This window comes from Larus michahellis, chromosome 8, assembly GCF_964199755.1.
Source record: "Larus michahellis chromosome 8, bLarMic1.1, whole genome shotgun sequence".
NCBI lineage: Eukaryota > Metazoa > Chordata > Aves > Charadriiformes > Laridae > Larus > Larus michahellis.
The window spans coordinates 5,054,056-5,072,034 of NC_133903.1; the positions used below are offsets into that span (position 1 = coordinate 5,054,056).

At 57.5% G+C, this 17,979-nt stretch overlaps 1 protein-coding gene across 2 annotated transcripts; it reads left to right on the plus strand.

The window, feature by feature from the left end:
- The first annotated feature begins 4,436 nt into the window (after positions 1-4,436).
- Positions 4,437-16,845, plus strand: NATD1 (N-acetyltransferase domain containing 1). 2 transcript variants are annotated; one of them, XR_012588652.1, is made up of 4 exons: positions 4,451-4,708; positions 12,449-12,567; positions 13,370-14,549; positions 15,083-16,845. XR_012588652.1 is itself a non-coding variant. In XM_074597339.1 (3 exons), the coding sequence occupies exons 1-3, from the start codon at positions 4,612-4,614 to the stop codon at positions 13,484-13,486; spliced, it is 333 nt and encodes a 110-aa protein (XP_074453440.1). In that variant the 5' UTR covers positions 4,437-4,611; the 3' UTR covers positions 13,487-16,845. The 2 variants fall into 2 exon arrangements, 1 of the variants encoding a protein (XP_074453440.1); XM_074597339.1 differs by having other exon boundaries at positions 4,437-4,708; positions 13,370-16,845.
- The last annotated feature ends 1,134 nt before the right edge of the window (positions 16,846-17,979 follow it).

The window sequence follows — 17,979 nt, forward strand, 5'->3', positions numbered from 1 at the left end:
CCCCCCGCCCCTCCGCGCTCTAGGATTGGTCAGCGTCGTGGGAGGAGGCGTGGTTACCGCCTCTCAGGGAAGAGCTTCGCGGTTCTCCGGCACGCCTGTGGGGGTGAAGTGAGGCGGGCGGGCGGGGGAGCGGCGCTGCCACGCAACCGGGGTGTCCCCCCTGTCCCCGCCACCGGCGTGACACCGCCGCGGCACCCGCGGGGCAGAGGTGGCGTCTGGGAACCCTTTCCTGCCCCTGGCACGGGGGCAAGGGTGGTGCTGGGCTGGGAGGCTGGTGCTGTGCGGCTGAGACCAGCCAAGCTCATCACATCTTCCGCAGGTCCCTGCTCCTGCACACCGTGGGTCCCACCGGTGGGTCTGGCTGAAAAATGGATGGAGATTTATTCCCCTCCGAGTCACTGAGGAATCAATCCCTCCTAGCCCAGCAATGTGCCATGGCACGTCCTGGGGCGAGGATGCTCCCCCGAAGGCCTGAGCTGGGCTGCAGAACGGGACGTGAGTGATGGAGCTGAATAAGCAAAAAGGAGATTACGAGTGCCATTTCCCGGCTGAAATTCCGAGCCTGATCCATACAGATACAAAGGAAGGGTTGGAGGGGTGGCAACTGCTGACAGCCCTGATGAAATCACAGCTGGCCTCTCACAGCCCGTTCTCAGCTTGGCGTTACTGGGAGCATTTCGGATCAGTTCAAGGGCTGGAAAACCTGCCTCCAAAGCAGGCAGCTCAAGGGAATCCCTGCAGGAGGGAAGGAGCTGGGTGGACTGGGCAGAGGACTGGTGCCGCAAATGGACCTGGAGTCCCAGCAGAAGATCCAGCAGCTGCAAACTGAAGCTAGAAAAGTTCAGGTGGGAAATAAATTACAGGTTTTTAATAAGGAGAGCAATTACCTTCCCGAGGGACGTAGTACATTCACCACCTTTCAAGTCTTTCAACACAGGCCAGGAGTCTTTCTCAAAAAAAAAACCCCACTGGGGTTCAACCACAGGGCTATTAGCTCTGACGCAAGAGCTGCAGATGTCACAGCCTGGGCTGGGCGAGCGGGAGGTGGGAGCAGAGGGGACCTTTCTGATGTTCTCTGACTCAATGACGGGGTTTGAACTCCAGCCTGACTGATCCGAAGGGGTTTGGGCTGGGCCGGTGTGGGGGTGCGGGATTTGGGGGGTGCCACCGCGGGGCAAAGCATCCTTAGCACCTTTGCAAACACGCGGCTGGATGCAGACCTGTAAGGACCAGTGGGACCGGCTTCGACACCCGCCCTGGGCGCTGGTGCCACCCGGGGTGTCGTTGCAAACGCAGGGCACGACCCTGCTGTCCCCAAACACATCGCATGCTACGCCATTCCTCCGCCTGCGTCCCCAGGCACGGCTGGAGATCGCCGCCGGCCCCAGCTGCAATTACAGGGGTGGATGAAACAGCCGCCCGGCTTTTATTCACCCATCTTGAATCGCCGGGTGCTTCACAAGTAGGGGGTTTGTCGCCTGCTCTGAGGCCTTCCAGAACAGGAGCACTGCAGAAGCAGGAATGGAAATTTTGGTACGCTCCGCATCAAAATCTGACAGGGTGGGAAGGCGTGGGGCTGAGCAGGGAGTCCACAGACCACCGCCGGCAGCGAGGAAGGGACCAGAGGTCACCTTCTCTTTGGTGGCAGGGCATGGCAACCTCTTGGGAGCATCTCTCCTTTTCTTGTGCAGCCTCTCAGTGCCTGCCGGCATGGCTCCTTCGCCTGCACCTCCTCCCTCTGTCCTCGGACCTGCCAGGCTCTTTGCTGGAGAAGTGTATCCGAAAAATCAGAGGCAGCCGTAACTGCCGAGGCAGAGGGAATCATTGCAGACAAAGGCAGAGTGAAGCGTCCCAGCAGAGTCCAAGTGCTCCCAGAAACTCTATCGAAGGTGCTGGATTTTTGGCACCCCTGGGATGCCGCTTGGCATTTCCAGTGTGCTGTAGGTAAACCTGCAGCTTTGCAGGCTCTGGCAGGAAAGCCTGATGGAGGGAGAGGGAGGGAGGTGCATCCCAGACCTCACTGGGAGAGGGATGCACCAGACCTGGTTTGGAAATCCACCCACGGCAGGATGGGGTGTCCCCTGTGTCCCTGGCACAGCCATCAGAGGGGGGAGGATCACAAAAAAGCCCCTCACCTTTGTGCAAAACCTGCTTCTCCTTTCCCCTCTCTCCCAACACTTCCCAGCCAAGCCACTGACTTTCCCCTGAGCATCCCTGCGCGCTGAAGAGCACCGGCGCTCCCTCACAGCTCCAAGCCGGCTGCGGGATCGGGCCCCTCTCTCCGCCTGCCTCAGGCTCCCCCTTTGCCCTTGGGCTTGTGCCACTCATTTTCCTCCCTGCAAAATGGCAGCCAGACTTGGCCCAGCGTGTGTGCCTTCCCCTGCCTTCCCCTGCTCCCAGTGGTTTGCTGCCTTTGTCTTCCGGCACTGCCACAGGGCATGGGAGCACAGGCGGAGCGAAGGCTGCCGGGGAGGGGATGGGGAGAAGGACAGCATCTCACCACCCACGTTTTCTAGCCTTTCATGGAGGAGGAGGAGGGTAACGAAGCCCTCTCCGCTAGCAGACCCTGATTTCTGCGGGCTGCAGGGGCTCGTGCTCGACGGGAGCAGGAGTGTGACCCCGGTGGGCACAGCACCGGCACCGGCCGATGGAGCAGCACAAACAAATGGAGTGGCCTGATGAATTAATCAGCTGATAGACTCTAACTCGGGGAGCAGGAGCCAAAGGGATGAGTAAATAAAGGCCAAGCTGCACCAGACGATATTTAGGTGCAGAGTAGCTGCCGGTGAACTATTACGAGTTCCAGATTAATTCTAGGTGTTGCTGCTTTTCCCCGGGCACAGGCAGCCACCGGCCTGCCCCGCTGCACAGCCGGCGTGCAGACGCCTCGCACAGGCTCAGCTCCTGCCTCCGAGAGCTTTCGGTTCAAATATATCAAGGTGTTGTTGCTGCTACAGCTTCACAGGCACAGAATCCAACCTCCCCAGTTTCCTCCCCACGTTTTGTAGGCGGTGGATACACCGCGGTTACTGAGCAGACCCTGACGTACACAGTGTGGCGCATGGAAGCTCAGGTTGCTCCTGGTTTTGAGGGTGCCACCGTCCCACAAACACTGACTATGGCATCTGTGTCCCCCCCAGGTATCTGTGGTGTCCCGTGACAGCTGATGCACAAGGTTCCCTTGGCTTTTGGAACCTCTGGGACGAGCAGGGTGACAGGGATGGGGCATCGCCCCGCCGTGAAGCACTGCCGGACCCCCCTGTCCTGGGAAAGGGCTCACTGCTGGAGGAGCAGAGCATCATGACCATGACCTGGGGCTTCCAAACAATTCTATGATTCTATGATTCCACCGCACCCCGCAGTGCCAGCGCAGGGCACCAGCACAGCACCAGTCAAACACTGGTACCGGTTCAGCACACCACGGTTATTGAGCAGACCCTGACGTACACAGTGTGGCGCATGGAAGCTCAGGTTGCTTCTGGTTTTGAGGGTGCCACCGTCCCACAAACACTGATTATGGCATCTGCGGGCCCCCCCCCCAGGCATCCGTGGTGGTTCAGTACCAGTACACCAGTCCAGCAACAGCCCAGCACCAGTACAGCGGGGCAGAGAACCCGGTAGATGGGCAGGGAATCCAGTACAGTAACTACTGCAGAGCACATGGCGCAGCAGGGCAGTACCAGTAAGCCAGTACTGGGCCCCAGCACAGCACCAGTAAGCCACTACAGAGTACCCAGTGCAGAACCAGTACAGAACCAGTACAGTGGGGCACAGAACCTGGTAGATGGGCAGGGTACCCAGTACGGTAACCAGTGCAGAGCAGATGGCACAGCGGGGCAGTACCAGTAAGCCAGTACTGGGCCCCAGTGAAGTACCAGTAAGCCAGTACAGAGCACCCAGTACAGGACCAGTGCAGGCCAGTACACCAGGGCAGAGAACCCAGTAGCTGGGCAGGGTACGCAGTATCCTGGGCAGAGCAGATGGCACAGCGGGGCAGTACCAGCGCCCCAGCACTTGACCCCAGCGCAGTACCAGTAAGCCAGTACAAAGCACCCAGTACAGGACCAGTACAGGCCCAGTACACCAGGGCATAGAACCCAGTAGCCGGGCAGGGTACGCAGTACAGTACCTACTGCAGAGCACATGGCACAGTGGAGCAGCACCAGTAAGCCAGTACAGAGTACCAGCATAGCACCAGTGCAGGACCAGTACACCAGTGCAGAACCAGTACGCTGGGGCAGAACCAGCGCGGATCCCCAGGGCTGCGGTGGGTGGGTGGGTGGGTGGGTGGGTAGGGGTGTGGTCGCCCGCCCCCTCGCCCGCTGGGGTGCGGCGTCCCGGCGGGGTGCGCTGCCCCTTTAAGAGCCGGGCGGCCCGTACCAAAACAAAACGGCGGCGCGGCCATTGGCTGGGCCGCGGGCACGTGGCGCACAGCTGGTTTCCTGCGGCCGCGCGCCGGTCGGTGGCAGCCCCGCGGCGCCGCCACGGCCCGGCTCGGCCTGGCCCCGCCGCCGCTCCCGCTCCCCCCCCGCGTGCCCCCTCCCTCCGCGTTCCCGGGCGGGACCCGGCCCCCGCCGGGGTTCCCTGTCGTTGTACGGCCCGGCCTCGGCCATGGCGCACTCGGCGCCGCTCGGCCTCCTGGAGCAGGGCTGCCCCATCCAGGTGGAGCACGATCGGAAGCGGCGGCAGTTCACCGTGAGGCTGAACGGTAAGGTGGGGGGGGGGGGCCTTCCCGGATCCCCTCTGACCCCGGTTCTGCCTCCCTGGGGGGTCCCACTACGTATGGCCCCCCGATTTCCCCCATTTCCCCCCCCAGCACTCGTCCCCCAGCGCCTTCCCCTGTGCCCCCCGCCCTGACACCGTGCCCCCTCCCAGTGCCATTGTGTCCTCCCCTCTTTTGAGCCCCCCCGTACTTTCCCCGGTGCCCTGGTTTCTGCTGGTGTCCCCCCTATCTTTCCTGTCCCCTCCTAAAAGCTTGTCCTGGGATATCCAGGGATCCCTTGGTTGGCCCGGGTAGGTTTTGGGGGGGTCTATCTCAGCCCCCGCCAGGAGCAGGTGCCTTTGGGTGATGCAGAGGTGCCGGTGTGGGGGGACGTTCCCAGGTTTGGGAGCCCCTCGGTGGCTTTTCTGGTGGGGTTCCTGCGGGGAGGCCCCTCGGGGGCGTGAGCAACCTGCGGGGGCCCCGGCGTTATGGGATCCTGCCCGGTTCGTTGCCATGAGCATCCGTGGGACTGGGCCTGCGTGGGTCTGGTGACACGGTGACCCCCCCCCCGACAGCTCCGTCGCGTATCAGGCAGAGCGAACAGAAAAGTAGGTGCCACTAGAATTTCTTTACGGCACGCTGATTCCTTTCCAGCCATCCTCTTAATGGTTAATCCCAAATATTCGCCTCCCTGCCTGTTTGTCCTGCCGAGAACCACTCTGGGGAAAACAGGCCGCCTCGCTCGCTGCCCTACAGAAATTGCAGGGTGGTTGCCTTTTAAAAAAGAAATAAATAAATAAAATGTGTAGTTCAGAAATTATACAGACTGTAGGAGGCATTCTCAATAGAACAACAGGAATAGTCTGGATTTTATTTTAGACTCTTCTCTCCCCCCCCCCTTTTTTTTTGTTTTTAATTTCAACCACTAATTACAAAGTGCAGGCTGGAGGCTCGTCAGTGGTGGAACAAGGAAGGAGGAGACGTGTGCGCTGGGTGCGGAGAAAACAATTTCACCAAGTGCTTATTTCGAGCAGGGAGAGATCAAACGAGGTCCCAGGTGACGGGTCCCCGCTGCCGTCGCGAGAGCTGTAACGCAGTGTTGTCGCTGTCGGTGAAGTCTGTGTGTGCACAAAAGAGAGGGGAGAGCTGAGGACCAACAGTTATTAGGGAAATGTAATCTTTTTATCGTGGTTTGCCGAATAAAACCTCTGCCAGCGATGCTGTGGGCTGAGTAGCGTTTGGTGGCTGAGTGGGGATGAGTCGGGTCTGGAGAGGATGAACTTTGAGAGTGAGAGAATCAACTGTGGGACCCGTGGTGGGAGTCACGTGTGAATCGGCACAAAACCTCCTGCTTTAGGAGGAGAGCACCGCGGCTCAGGGGAGCCACAGCCTTCCCCGGGGTTGTAGGTGGATCCCTGTCATCAGGGTTGGCTTTTTTTCTGGGAGTTCAGGGAGACTGAACCCTTTTTTTGTGAATTCAGTGCCGGCCACATAAGGAAGCCGAGCCCAGCAGCATCCTGGCGTGACGGTGTTCCTGCCTCTGGGCTGAGTAACATCCACGCGGGGCAGGTGATCCATCTCTCCTCCGTCTTGTTAGGCGTTTGCTGATAATAACCAAGCCCTGGAAGGTGGTCAGAAGATAACCATCTCTGTGGGAGTGCGTGGCAGGGTGTTTATTTCCTGGGCTGCTCTCTTCATCACTCCCGCTCCTGGCGTGATGAGCATGAGTACTGAATGCTCTGGCAGGTTTTCCCTGCTGCACGTGGGGAAATGACACAGGGGCACAGATTTTTAGCTTCAATGTGACCCACGTGTCCCTCTGAGAGCGGTTTCGTCCTGTGTTACTGCACTGTGGCAGAGATAAACGGCAGCCTGTGGGGCGAACCCACAGCTCACCAGTGGGCTACAGTGTCTGGTGACACTCAGCTTGTCACTGCTGTCTTGGTACTAACTTCAGCTGCATGTTGAGTGTGGGTGATGCTCTGGGAAAACACAGATGCATCGGGCTCGTGGACCAAGGAGCCAGGCTTTGCTCAGCTCCAGCACTAGCTGGTCTCTGGGCTGATGGCTTGGTGGTTTACGGTAGTGTGACGTTGGGGAGAAAACTTTCTGTGGTGATATTATTATGGAAATCCCTGTCACTAGCAGCCTGAGACAACATGAAAGCTGTGAATTAGTTGTGAAAGTGTTTTCAGCATCGCCCTATTTTCGCCTCTGCAACCCTGTGTAACCTCATGTCGGGACTTCCTCCTCGTACACGAGAAAGATGAATTGTATTTGGTGTTTTCTGGGTTGCTCTGTCTTTCCCTTCTCGGAGCCCTCATTGTTGCACATGGCTCCTAAAAATCTGATAGAAACAGCTGCTTCACTTTAACGCATTCCTTTTTTCCTTGCATCCTGAATGCAGAAGCAATGAGAAGCTGAAAGTAAAGCTGAGTATAGCCAGACCTCACCAAGCTTCGTTATCCCTCTGAGAGGAGGGTAGAAAGAAGCCCAACTGGATTTGTAATCGGTTGAGATGTGACTAACAGCACGAGCTAGCCAGAAACCTCCCCAGGCAGTGACTTTGTTGGAAAACATCAATTTGTCGAAGCTTAAGAACTTCCATGGGAATCACATAGGCTGGTTTTGTCAGGAATAGTTGGAGGTTTTTGGTTTTTATTGGAGATAAAATTTGTGGTCAAAACAAGAAACCCGAAGAGACCCCCACCCCAAAGCATTTGGCTGGTGAGTCCAGCCGCTGGCACAGCTGTTTGGGGCAGGGGAACAGCATCTTTTGCAGCAGCTTCTTTGACTGCTTGATGCCCATCAAACACGTCGGGCTCTCCGGTCGGGAGATGGGCTCACCGCACGCACCAAGAGGCTCCAGTTCCTCGGGGATGCGTGGGCTGCTTGCACACCTGCGCTCCCATTCATTCAATGTGTGGGTGCAGCAAACCACGCTTTCCAAACCTCCTGCTCCTCCCCAGCTGGGTTTGGGCACGATCCAGTGGCTGGGAGCTCCTGCTTTGCCTGCTGCTCATCTGAGTCTTGGGAGCTCCTTGTCAGGACTCCAGGCTCGGCTTTTTTAGGAAAATCGGAGCAGGTTGTACTTTGGTGCTTTCCTCCCTGCTGGGGCAGATGCCCTCTGGGATGGGAAAGCTGCCGAGTTTGCAGCAGGGATGAAGGGATCTGGTCACCGGACCCTGCATCAAGATGTCCCTGCTCTTCTGCCGTGCTGCAATTGCCTCAAGAAGGCTTCTAAACAGGAAACTGCTTCAAACTAGAGTGCCCCCCCACTGCCGCTCCTGCCAGCGAGGCCCCTCGGTGTCGGTTGCGCCGTCTCCGCTCGGGCTGTCTGTTGTGCTCTGTTGTGTTTTCTCTCCCTAGTAACGTGCCAGTGGCTCCCTGGGGAGCAAGGCCAGCCTGCGACATGCAGCGAGCCCCGGCCTGGGATGCACACGCTCCTCGGGACATCATGTCCTCTCAGCTCACCCCACGCGCAGCTTTTGGTGGCCACCTTCTGGCTCAGCAGCCAGGAGAGCCAAGCTGCTGCCAGCCTCTGGGCTTTCCTTGGTCTGAGAGTGGGAAATGGGGCTGGTGTCTCTTCTCTCCCCCACCTTGCTCTTGGGAAGTGGCTTTGTAGCAGTGCCCTAAGGAGGCTGGAGCTCGGGGGCTGCCTCCAAAGGCTGGCAATGGAGCGCTGAAGTTGGCCTGCAGGCAGCCAGCCCTCACCGAGCCCCTGCCCTGCTCGGATCCTGGGCACACAGTGGTGTATTGTGGGCCGGGGCTGGCACAGAGGGACCGGGAGAAGGGCTCGGGCTGGAGGGACGGGTCCTGCTGTGCTGCCAGCGCTGCAGCGTCCCCTCGCCCAGCCGGTACTGCGCCTGTCCTGGGAGAGGGGGACAGCAAAGAATGGGCTGGAGCGAGGTGCCTGCGTCTTTCTGGATGCCTGCCATGTCCCTTGCCCAGCTCGGGGCTGGGGCTGGGCTCGCTGCGGTGTTCCCCCGAGGCTTATAAGCCGCCCGGCCTGGGGGCCTGTCTCTGGTGGTGTGGCTGAGCCTGCGGCGCAGGGGCCTCATCTGCTGCCCAAAGCTGCCCTGCTTGGGTGGCTGCTCTGTGCCACTGATCCCGGTGGAAACCCTCCAAGGACAGCAAGTTTAGGCCTGGTATCTCTCCCGCCTCCTGGCAAAGCTTCCCCTTCCCCCTGTGATTTGAGGGAGGGAGGGAGGGCTGGAGACCAACTGTGCTGCCATTGCTGCCATTTTCATCGTGCAGCCTCCTCTTACTCCTCTTTCTTGCTGTGCTGATTTGCATTGACTCAGACTTCCTTGCTCACGGTGGCCTCGAAGCCGAGGCACCGAGCAGGGGAGTGTCTGCGAGTCAAACATCGTGATCCGGCTCACAGGGCACCGCTTTGGCTGGCCGAGACCTCACCCTGTTTTGCCAAGCTCAATCCATGCAGGCTGATAAAATCCCTGCCCCAAAGTCTAAGGAGACAGACAGACAGACAGACGGGCAGGAGGCTGGCTTGTAGTGTCCCTCTTATGCCGTGTTTTGATGTGGTTTCTGCTTGCCCGCCCTCTCTTCGGGGGAGATTGCGACAAGCCGGAGCCGGACTGCTCCTGCGAGGGGTCAACGCTGCTTCCAGCTCCCCCAGCTTTGCAGCGGTCCCTTTGCAGGGAGCAGCCCCCCGTGCCCAAGGTACCACGTAGCAGCAAGGCTTCTTCCAGCATCATATTGCAGCGAAGCACCTCTGCTCCCTCATCTCATCCCTCCGGCCCCAGGGAGGCCTTTTGGTGGGGAAAACAAACCCGCTCGTGGAGAGCGCAGGACCAGTCCTGGTTTGGGGGCACAGCCTGTTTCACCCTGCTTTTCCCAGAGTCTCTGGGCCCCAGTGCGGACGGTGTGCAGAGGATGTGCAGAGCAGCTGTTTTCAAAGGAAACAGGCTTTCCGCTGGCCAGTCCTTCCCCTCCCTTTGCGGGCCGTTGGCCACCTCCAGCCTTACTCAGCAGAGGAAGAGGGATCTTGATGTCCAGGAGAGGCTGTTCCTGCAGGAACTGTGCCATGAGCCGGTGTCTTCATGGAGGCAGGGCTGCCATGAACACACAGCCCGACAGCAGACAGTGGAGAATCTGGGCAGGATGCTGTCTCACAAGACTGAAATCCTTTTGGATCCTGGCTTGTTTCTCCTTTGCTGATCTGGGCTTTTTCTCACCTTTAGCCCCTGTGGCAGTGCAGTTCCGTGCATCCAGCTGTGCCCATCTTATGGGTTTGGCTTGACATGTCCCCCTCCATCAGCTCCTCTTGCAGCCCGGGAGCTCACTTTGTGGCTCTGCGTCACCTACCATCCTGCAGCAGGGAGATGGAGACTAGGAGATGTTCAGCATAGCCCAGCCCAGCCCTAGGACAGCGTAGGAGTGGGGACACAGCAGTGACCTCCTCCTGGGCCATCAGCGTCACCTGCAGGGCCCACACCAAACCTATGGCACAAGTGTCACAGACTTCATGTACTGGGTGGCTTGAGATCCCATCGCTGAGGTGAGCGTGTACAGATACATTTATCTACTTGACTATTTTTCTGAAATGGGACCAGTTTCCCACAGCATTGGCAGCACTGGCTTTCTCTGCAGAGCCAGTTGTAAAATCCTTTGCGCTCTGTGAGTGTCCGTCTCGACGCTGGTGGCACCTGCAGCTCCCATCCCAGCTGGGGTTTTGCGGTGCTGCTATGATACATGAATATCGAGGGAAAGTCTGTCCAGGACAGATCTGAGATTCTTCAAACAGTGCATCATCATCTGCTTTAAAATGCATTTTTGTGGGTTATACTTCTATACAGATCATATATATAAAAATATCATATATAAAAGTATATTTAAAAAAAAAAACCCAACAATCTTTTGGTCTGTCGTCACTTAGAGACGGATTTAATTTTGAACTTACCAAAACTTCAGGCAGAATCTATAGAAAGCTTTGGCCTGGGAGGAGAGCAGGTCTGGACGTGTGAAAGCTGCTGTTATGAGCGTCTTGTGGCCTTCGGTGGTGCCAGCTCTGCCGATACCACCTCTAAGAGCTGCCGCTGAACGCAACCCTTCTGATACGAGGGTGAGGGCGCCTGGCTTTGCCTGTGCCCTGACCTGGGTGGGCTTTCTCTCGAGGGAGATGGGTCTGTGCTGCTGGGGAGGAGCTGGGCTCGCTGCTGCTCCCTGGGCTTTTTTGGGGTGCCTGGATCCACACGGGGAAACGCTGCAGTTCTCCCTTTCTTCCCCGCAAAGGTTTGCAGCTGTAAAATGGGGCTGTAAGTTCTCATCTGCACTGGTCTTGCTAACGGGGAAGAGGTGAGCACCCCTTCAGCCCCTTCCCCACCCCATTGCCTCTGCCCGTCCCAGCGGTTCACCCCAAACCCTCTGTCCTGAGACAGAGCGGGGGAATCTGGGATCTGTAGGAAGACCAAAAGAGCTCGGTGTTTTGGTAAACTAGAGGCCGATGCCTGTAAATACTTGGGGGGATGGCAGGGAGGGAAATTACTTATGTCCACCCAAGAACAATGTTGGCACAAGGATGAGCGGGTAGAAACCATAAGGAATAAACTCGGGCTGGAAATACGAAGGTTTCCAGCCGATGCAGGAGGATTGAGTCTCTGCCTAAAAAGAGCAGAAACAGAAAACTGAGCTGCTTCTCTCAAAACACAAAATTCAAATGGGCTCATTTCTAGTGTCTCTCAGATATAGGGGTCACGGGAAGTGGGCTGGAGTTGGCTGAAATGCAATAAAACGAAGCGTATTGAGCTCAGCTAAAGCATATGGTAAATGCAGGTGAACCTTGCGGCCCCTCACCCTCCAGGAACCGTTAGAGGGAAAGGAAAGGTTTCCATTATTTTAATTGAGCTTGTCTCTTTGATTGGAAGCTTGCATTTCTGAAACTCACTTTTAAATACAGAAACCCTCCAGAAATGAAACGTTTGCTTTTGCATGGAAGACAGAAGCTCGGGTTTGGCAGATGAAGCCAGCGAGGTGTTATGAGCTCTCTTCAGATTTACACATGTGCTGAAACTTTTTTTTTTTTTTTTTTTCCTGTAACTGAACTGGTGTGAGAAAGGTCAGGGTGTCGCAACAGGAAGTTTGTATGTGTGTGGGGGCAAGTAAATGTGTGTGCGCACAAACCCCCTCGCACGCCTGCGTGCGCTTTCCTGTGTGTGTGGGGGGGATTCATCTCTCTCAGCATCTTCCTCAAAATGTGTCTGTGCAGATGCTGCGACACCAGGCCAAGGAGCGCTTGTTCTGTTTTATATGCCAGGACAAAAAAACTCTGTGCTGTAGAAAGGAAGGAATTGGCTGTTAACCTGGGTCAGCTTTGTCCTGTTCTTCCCCTCTTTTTGCTCGCTCCCCCATCAGCACATCCCACCCCTCTCTGCCAGCTGCTCTCCTGCCCTGAACGCGTTGTGTTGGCTGCTTGGCCTGTAATTCAGGGCTGGGTAGGAAAGGTCCAGGGGCTTGGAAAAGCCAAGAAGAAAAAACAAGCCTCTGCTCACACCTTGTGGGGAGGACCAACAGGGATGTCCGAGTGTCACCAAAAGCAAGATCTCTGCTGAGACTTTCCACTGCGTGAGTCTGCCCAGCGCCACAGCCGTTCCCGTGGGTGCGAGGAGCCGTGCGAGGGCTGTTGTAGCAGTCCCACGAGTCTCGAGCGGCACGATCCAACGGTGGGCTGGCAGCCCATGGCTCCCTGGGGACATCCCGAGCCTCACCCCTCTCTTGCATCCCCAGGTTGCCATGACAAGGCGGTGCTGCTCTACGAATACGTGGGGAAGCGGATTGTGGACTTGCAGCACACAGAGGTACCGGATGCCTATCGAGGGAGAGGAATAGCCAAGCACCTCGCAAAGGTACGGCCCCAGCCACCCCGTCTGCCCTGGGCAGAAGCCGTCACTGTCCCAGCTGTGCCTAGAGACCCTGGCTGAACCCAGGCTCCATTGCGCTGGCGTTGCCCCACGGGAACCATCACTGCTCCTATGGGAGATAGGGGCGGCTGACGGGGCAGTTGGAAATCCGTGGTCAGATATTCCTGTTTCTGTCGGCAAGAGGGGCTGGGCGAGTGCCAGCATGCCCAGCCGCTCGGCCCTTTCCTCCTCACAGCGAACAGCCCTCATGCCCAGCTTGCAGGGGCTGATGTAGCACCTCTTCCAGGGGCTGGACCCCCTCACCTCAAAGATTTAAGGCCCCTGTGAACCCTTTTCCTGCCTTTTGAGGTCCGCAGCCGTGCAGGGAGAGCTGAGGAACTGCAAGTGCAGTGGCGGTGGGGGCGGACTGCGGGGTGATGCTTTGGGATTACAGCTGTTCCCTGGCCCCATAAGCCCGAGCAAATGGGTGGCAAAGGTGGCCTTCATGTGTTGTGGCTGGGTCACCTGCAGTGCAGCATCCACCAGGCTGGAGGCGTTGAGGGTTACCCAGAGGTCCCCCACGCCTTTGGTTAAACTGGGAAACCGGCGGTGGCTGTGGCAGGACAGCCGTGCTCTCCCCCCAGCCCTCTCCCTCCGCCTGCCTTGCACAGAGGGTACGTGAGGGCAACCTGCTGTTCCCCCCATCTTTGTGTGGGGTACGGGAGTCCGGACCTCCGGGAGGCTTCAGAGGAGAGCGCAGGCTGGGGGTGCTGGTTGTAACCCATCTGTCCTTTCCGGTTGCTTGCAGGCAGCTCTGGACTTCGTGGTGGAGGAGGACCTGAAAGCTCACCTGACGTGTTGGTACATTCAGAAATACGTCAAGGAGAACCCACTGCCGCAGTATCTGGAACACTTGCAGCCTTAAGGCAGGACTGCTCTGACAAAAGCGCGCCTGTCCCTGACTGTTCAACGCGGCCTTCGCTTCTCTGCGGTCTCAGGAAATCCCCCTCCCACGCTCACAATTCCCATTTTTTGAAGCGCATCCATGTGGTGCATGAGTGTGGGCACAACCTCCTCCTCTCTGCCCACGTGTGAGCATGGCTACGGCCCTTGGGCCAGGCTGGCTGCAGGCACACATGGTGCCCCCCAGTGCTCTTCTTCCCAAGCCAGCGGGTGGAAGAGGATGATTTTTCCACCAAACTCCATCACAAGACCAGGGGATGACTCGCTCTGCGCCTTATCCTCTTCCCTCCACTTGGTGACAGCTGTGAACTTGCTGGAGGATGTTGGTTAGGGGTGGTCGTGGGCTACCAGCCCCTCTTTCCTCCCAGCAGCTGGGGGAGATGCTGTGGATTAAGCTTTGTGGGACAGAGGGAGGTGCTGGAGGAGCCCCAACCCCCTGGCAGGTTCATCCCCTGCAGCGTCTGCTGGGCATCGAGCCTTGCCCAAGCCTACTTGGGGCACAGTTGAGAACGCGTGGGACATAGTGGTGCCTCGGGGGCTTTGCTGTACCGGCTGTGGAGATGCTGGGATGGTGACACCTTTGAGCCTAGAGACACGAGCCGTGCGAGGAGTGGGCTTTGGCCACGGGGGCTGCAGCAGAGCATATGCAGTGTGAGCATGCAGAAGAAGAAAGGCAGCTGAGTCGCCGAAGCTGCTCCCTAGAGATGCCAGCTCCTGCACAGCCTTCTGTACATAGTCCTGGTGTGGCATCCCCACAGGCCGCAATCGTTCCTGTCTCTGCTCCCTGCTCTCGGTGTTGTCTGTGCTGGTATGGACACAGCCTGCTCAGGAGAAGAGCACCAGCCCCAACAGCCAGCCCTGGCCTAAGCAATGAGGAGACATCCCATGCTTTTGCAAGCACCAGGGTGGTTTCCTGCAGCTGAAGGGGAAGGCTCCCCCCATCTCCCTCAACTCCAGCTCTGTACCCCTGTCTGCGCCCCAGATCGTAATGCCTGAGACGTCATCACATCCTGAGAACGATGAGGGTAAGGCTCTGGGACCTGGTCCTGCCCCATCTGCAGGGCTTGATGCTAGAGCCACCTGGCTCCGCATGGATGCTCATCACTTCTCCTTACGGCCTTGGGAAAGAAGCCCTGGCTCAGGGCAGTACCCGTCTGCTCACTGGCCTCCAAGCCCTGGGCGCTCGTAACATCGTGGGGTCCTTGGCCAGCAGCAGGGATGAACACCCTTGCGTTGTTACCTCTGCGGATGATGACCCCGTAGCACAGCTCAGCATTGCCACAGTCAGATGTAGAGGTAACACCGTGACGGCAGGGCACTGCCTGGCTCCAGCTTGCTGCCTGTCCTGCCTTACGCAGGCTTTCCAGGGCCTGAGCCAGACCCTACAGCATCTCCTCCCAAGCACTTGGGATTTTGCAGTGTCCCAGGGCTGGGCTGAGGTGGGGAGATGGTGTGCTGGCCCACCAGCCCTGAGCAGCCGTTGGGGGCTGCAGCCAGGCAGAACGAGCTAAAGAGCCTTTCACCTGGAGGCCGAATCCAGACCTAGCTTATCTCTCAGCAGGGACTAAAGTTTACAATCTGTGCCACGGACCGAATGAAGCCCTGGCCAAGAGGCAGCTCGGCCCACTCCTGGAGCCCAGTGCAAAGTCCATGGAGGCAAAGGCAAAAGCTCCTACAACCTTCTCTCCTGGATGGATTGGTTGGAGATGGAGACCCTGTGCCTGATCTCAGCCAGGGACGCCCTGAGATGTTCCTCCTGGCCACCAGCACGAGGTGAAACCCTGCCGCCTGCCTGTGCTTTGGAGCCGCCCACCACCAACATAACACAGCCCTCTGCGCACAGGCTTGAGTAAAACCTCCCAAACTCCATCCCTGCCACACCACAGGCTGTAAGACCCCTGCCCATGTCCTCCACCTGGCTGGGGAGGGACCTGTGCCCGGTGGCAGACCCATCTCTGGCTTGTGCTGCTCAGGAAAAGGCATCAGGCTCAGCTCTGCCGCTGCCTTGTGCTTCTGCCCTCTTGCTGCCTATTTCAGCCTGGCTGTGAGCTTCAGGATGGTTTAGAGGGACTAGGAAAGGGTCGCAGGTAACCAACTAAAGAAAAGGCATTCAGGAAGAAATCTGGGCTGCCAAATGTTCACTCTTTAATATGCAAAACACACTTCATCATCTAGTTACAGGAGCAAGGCTGGCTCTGTTATAGCCAAGTAGTGACGGAACCATCCCTGCTCTTGATCCCAAAGTGAAGCTGAACTGTCTCCTGCAAGATAAGACACCGTTGTATCTCTGTCACAGCGGGACTGGGTGCTTGGAAGAGTTGTGTCCCTGATTGCCTCATGGGAGAAATAGTGTGAATCCAGCGCTGCAAGCCTCTGCCCTGGTTTTGTGCTCATTTCCACTGCAGGACAGATCCCAGAAGTACTCCATCATGTCTGCCGCATGAGAGTGGCTCGCTGGAGGGTGTGCTGCGGTCACTGCACCAGCAGGGTCCCAGCGTCCGAGCTCAGCCCTGGAGCCATTCGTGCTGCTCTGGCAAGAACCTCATGCTTTCCGGTGCTGGGTCACAAGTGGCAACGGCTGCCTTAAATCAGGCACAGCACACGGTTTTGCTGCTGCTTCCCTTCGAGGTGCTACAGTCCCCTGGTGTCTGACCTGATGGAGACCTGTGCCAGTGTCCGTGCCAACCGTTTCACTGCTGTACCTCCGCCCCGGCCTTTCCTTCCCTGTGGTCTCTGATGTCAGGGAACAGCAATACCCACAGGTCACCAGCGATGCCACGGTGCTCCTGTGATCTGGCACTGCAAGGCAGGAGATGGCTCAGGGTCCCTCGGTGCTGGGCAGCCCCCCCTCCTGCCTCTCCACCAGCTGCCCTTTCCCAGCTCGTCTCTGCAGGATGGAGCTTTGAGTCCTGCGCTGCCCCTTGGTGCTGACTAAACCTGGAGGAGTTGGGGATCCTGGACTCCCTCCAGCAATGGCAGTGTGGAAGTGGTTTGGTTGAATATTGAGGTCCCCAAACCCGTCTGAACTACGGACCTTGGTGGGTGGGGAAATGCAGATGGCTGTCAAACCCGCTTCCACAGCGCCCAACTTGAAACACCCCCTCCCTCGTCCCCTTTCCAGCGTTGTCTTCCTCTGTCCAAGGTTTCCATTCTGTTGAATTCAGTGGTTACGATGTGCCTTTCCTTCTCAGGACCCGTTACAAACGACCTTTCTGCTTTTGTTTATGTCTAACATTTATCTTTGTCCCTCCCTCTGTCATACTATAAAACATGAACATATTGCATGGAATACAATACAATAAAAAGTGTGGCTTAACTGACCCGCGGTGGTTTGCTGGGTGGGAGGCAGGTGCTCGCAGGACCAGGGGACCTCGGGCATCCCCAGCTCTGTCACCGCTGGGCTGGGTCGCTTTGGCAGAGCGCCTGTTTCACAGGTCCTGTCGAAGAGCTCTGCTCTCCAGTCCATGTCCAGAGTATGATTTTTGCTGCCTTGTTGCTGCTTATTCATTTTCTCCTTAAATGTAAACAATCTTTTTCTAATCCCCAAAAAGCACATCCTCTAACGAATCTAACCCCAGCTCTCTTGGACAGTGACTACCATCCACGTGTCTGTGTCTTGGAGGTGAGAGAAAAGGCAGAAGCTGGCAGATCTGCACATTGGGTACTCAGCAGCTACTCTCCTGCTGCCTAACCTTCCCTCCCAAAAAACGGAGAAAATGCTACTTCTTTCCCTCACGAGGAAGAGGATCTCGTGCAAGAAGGATCCCATCCAGGCGGTGAGGATGATGGATGGTCCGTAAGACCCTTGCTAGGTGCAGGACAAAGGAGTCCTAGTCCCAATGCTGGTACTGGACACAGCTCCTTGTGACCTGCAGGCAGCCACTCTTGTCTTTTCATCACCTAACCTGGGTGCTACCTGCAGCACCCTTTTCCCATCACGGAGCACCTCAGAGCCAGATTGCAGGTGAGCCCAGCATGCTCCCATTGCGAATGACCAGGGAGGCATGGGCTGAAGCTATTGAATTTTATTTCAGGTCATAAGGCTGGCTGACGTCGTGGTGAGTGGGATCACAACTTTGCCGGCTCCTTTGCCGGCTGATCCACCCCTGCTTGTGCTCGCCAGTCCTGCCTTGAGATTTCAGGCCAGTCTTTGGGAGATGTCCTGCAAATGCAGCCTCATGTGAGCAGGCATTCAGTGTTTCTGTTCATCGATTTAAGATGTTTGAAAACACTAAGGCATGAAAACATTGAAATAGCCAGCCAGGCGGCGGAGTCGTTCCCTGCTGTGCTGGTCCAGAGCAAGGCGGGCAGGCAGGTGGCTCAGAGGAACACAAGGCACTTCCCTGCCGGGGCCGGTGCTGCTCAACCCTGGGAGCAGAGCCCGAGGACTCAGCACTCAGGCTCCCGGCGCAGCACCTTGACATCGCTTCCTAAAGCCGGGGGCAAGCCACGGAG

Excerpts from the sequence above, each read along its gene's own strand:
- NATD1 (XM_074597339.1), top strand. The coding sequence starts at position 4,612 with ATGGCGCACTCGGCGCCGCTCGGCCTCCTGGAGCAGGGCTGCCCCATC. Across the intron at positions 4,709-12,448 it reads GTTCACCGTGAGGCTGAACG|GTTGCCATGACAAGGCGGTG; the intron begins GTAAGGTGGGGG and ends TTGCATCCCCAG. Across the intron at positions 12,568-13,369 it reads TAGCCAAGCACCTCGCAAAG|GCAGCTCTGGACTTCGTGGT; the intron begins GTACGGCCCCAG and ends GGTTGCTTGCAG.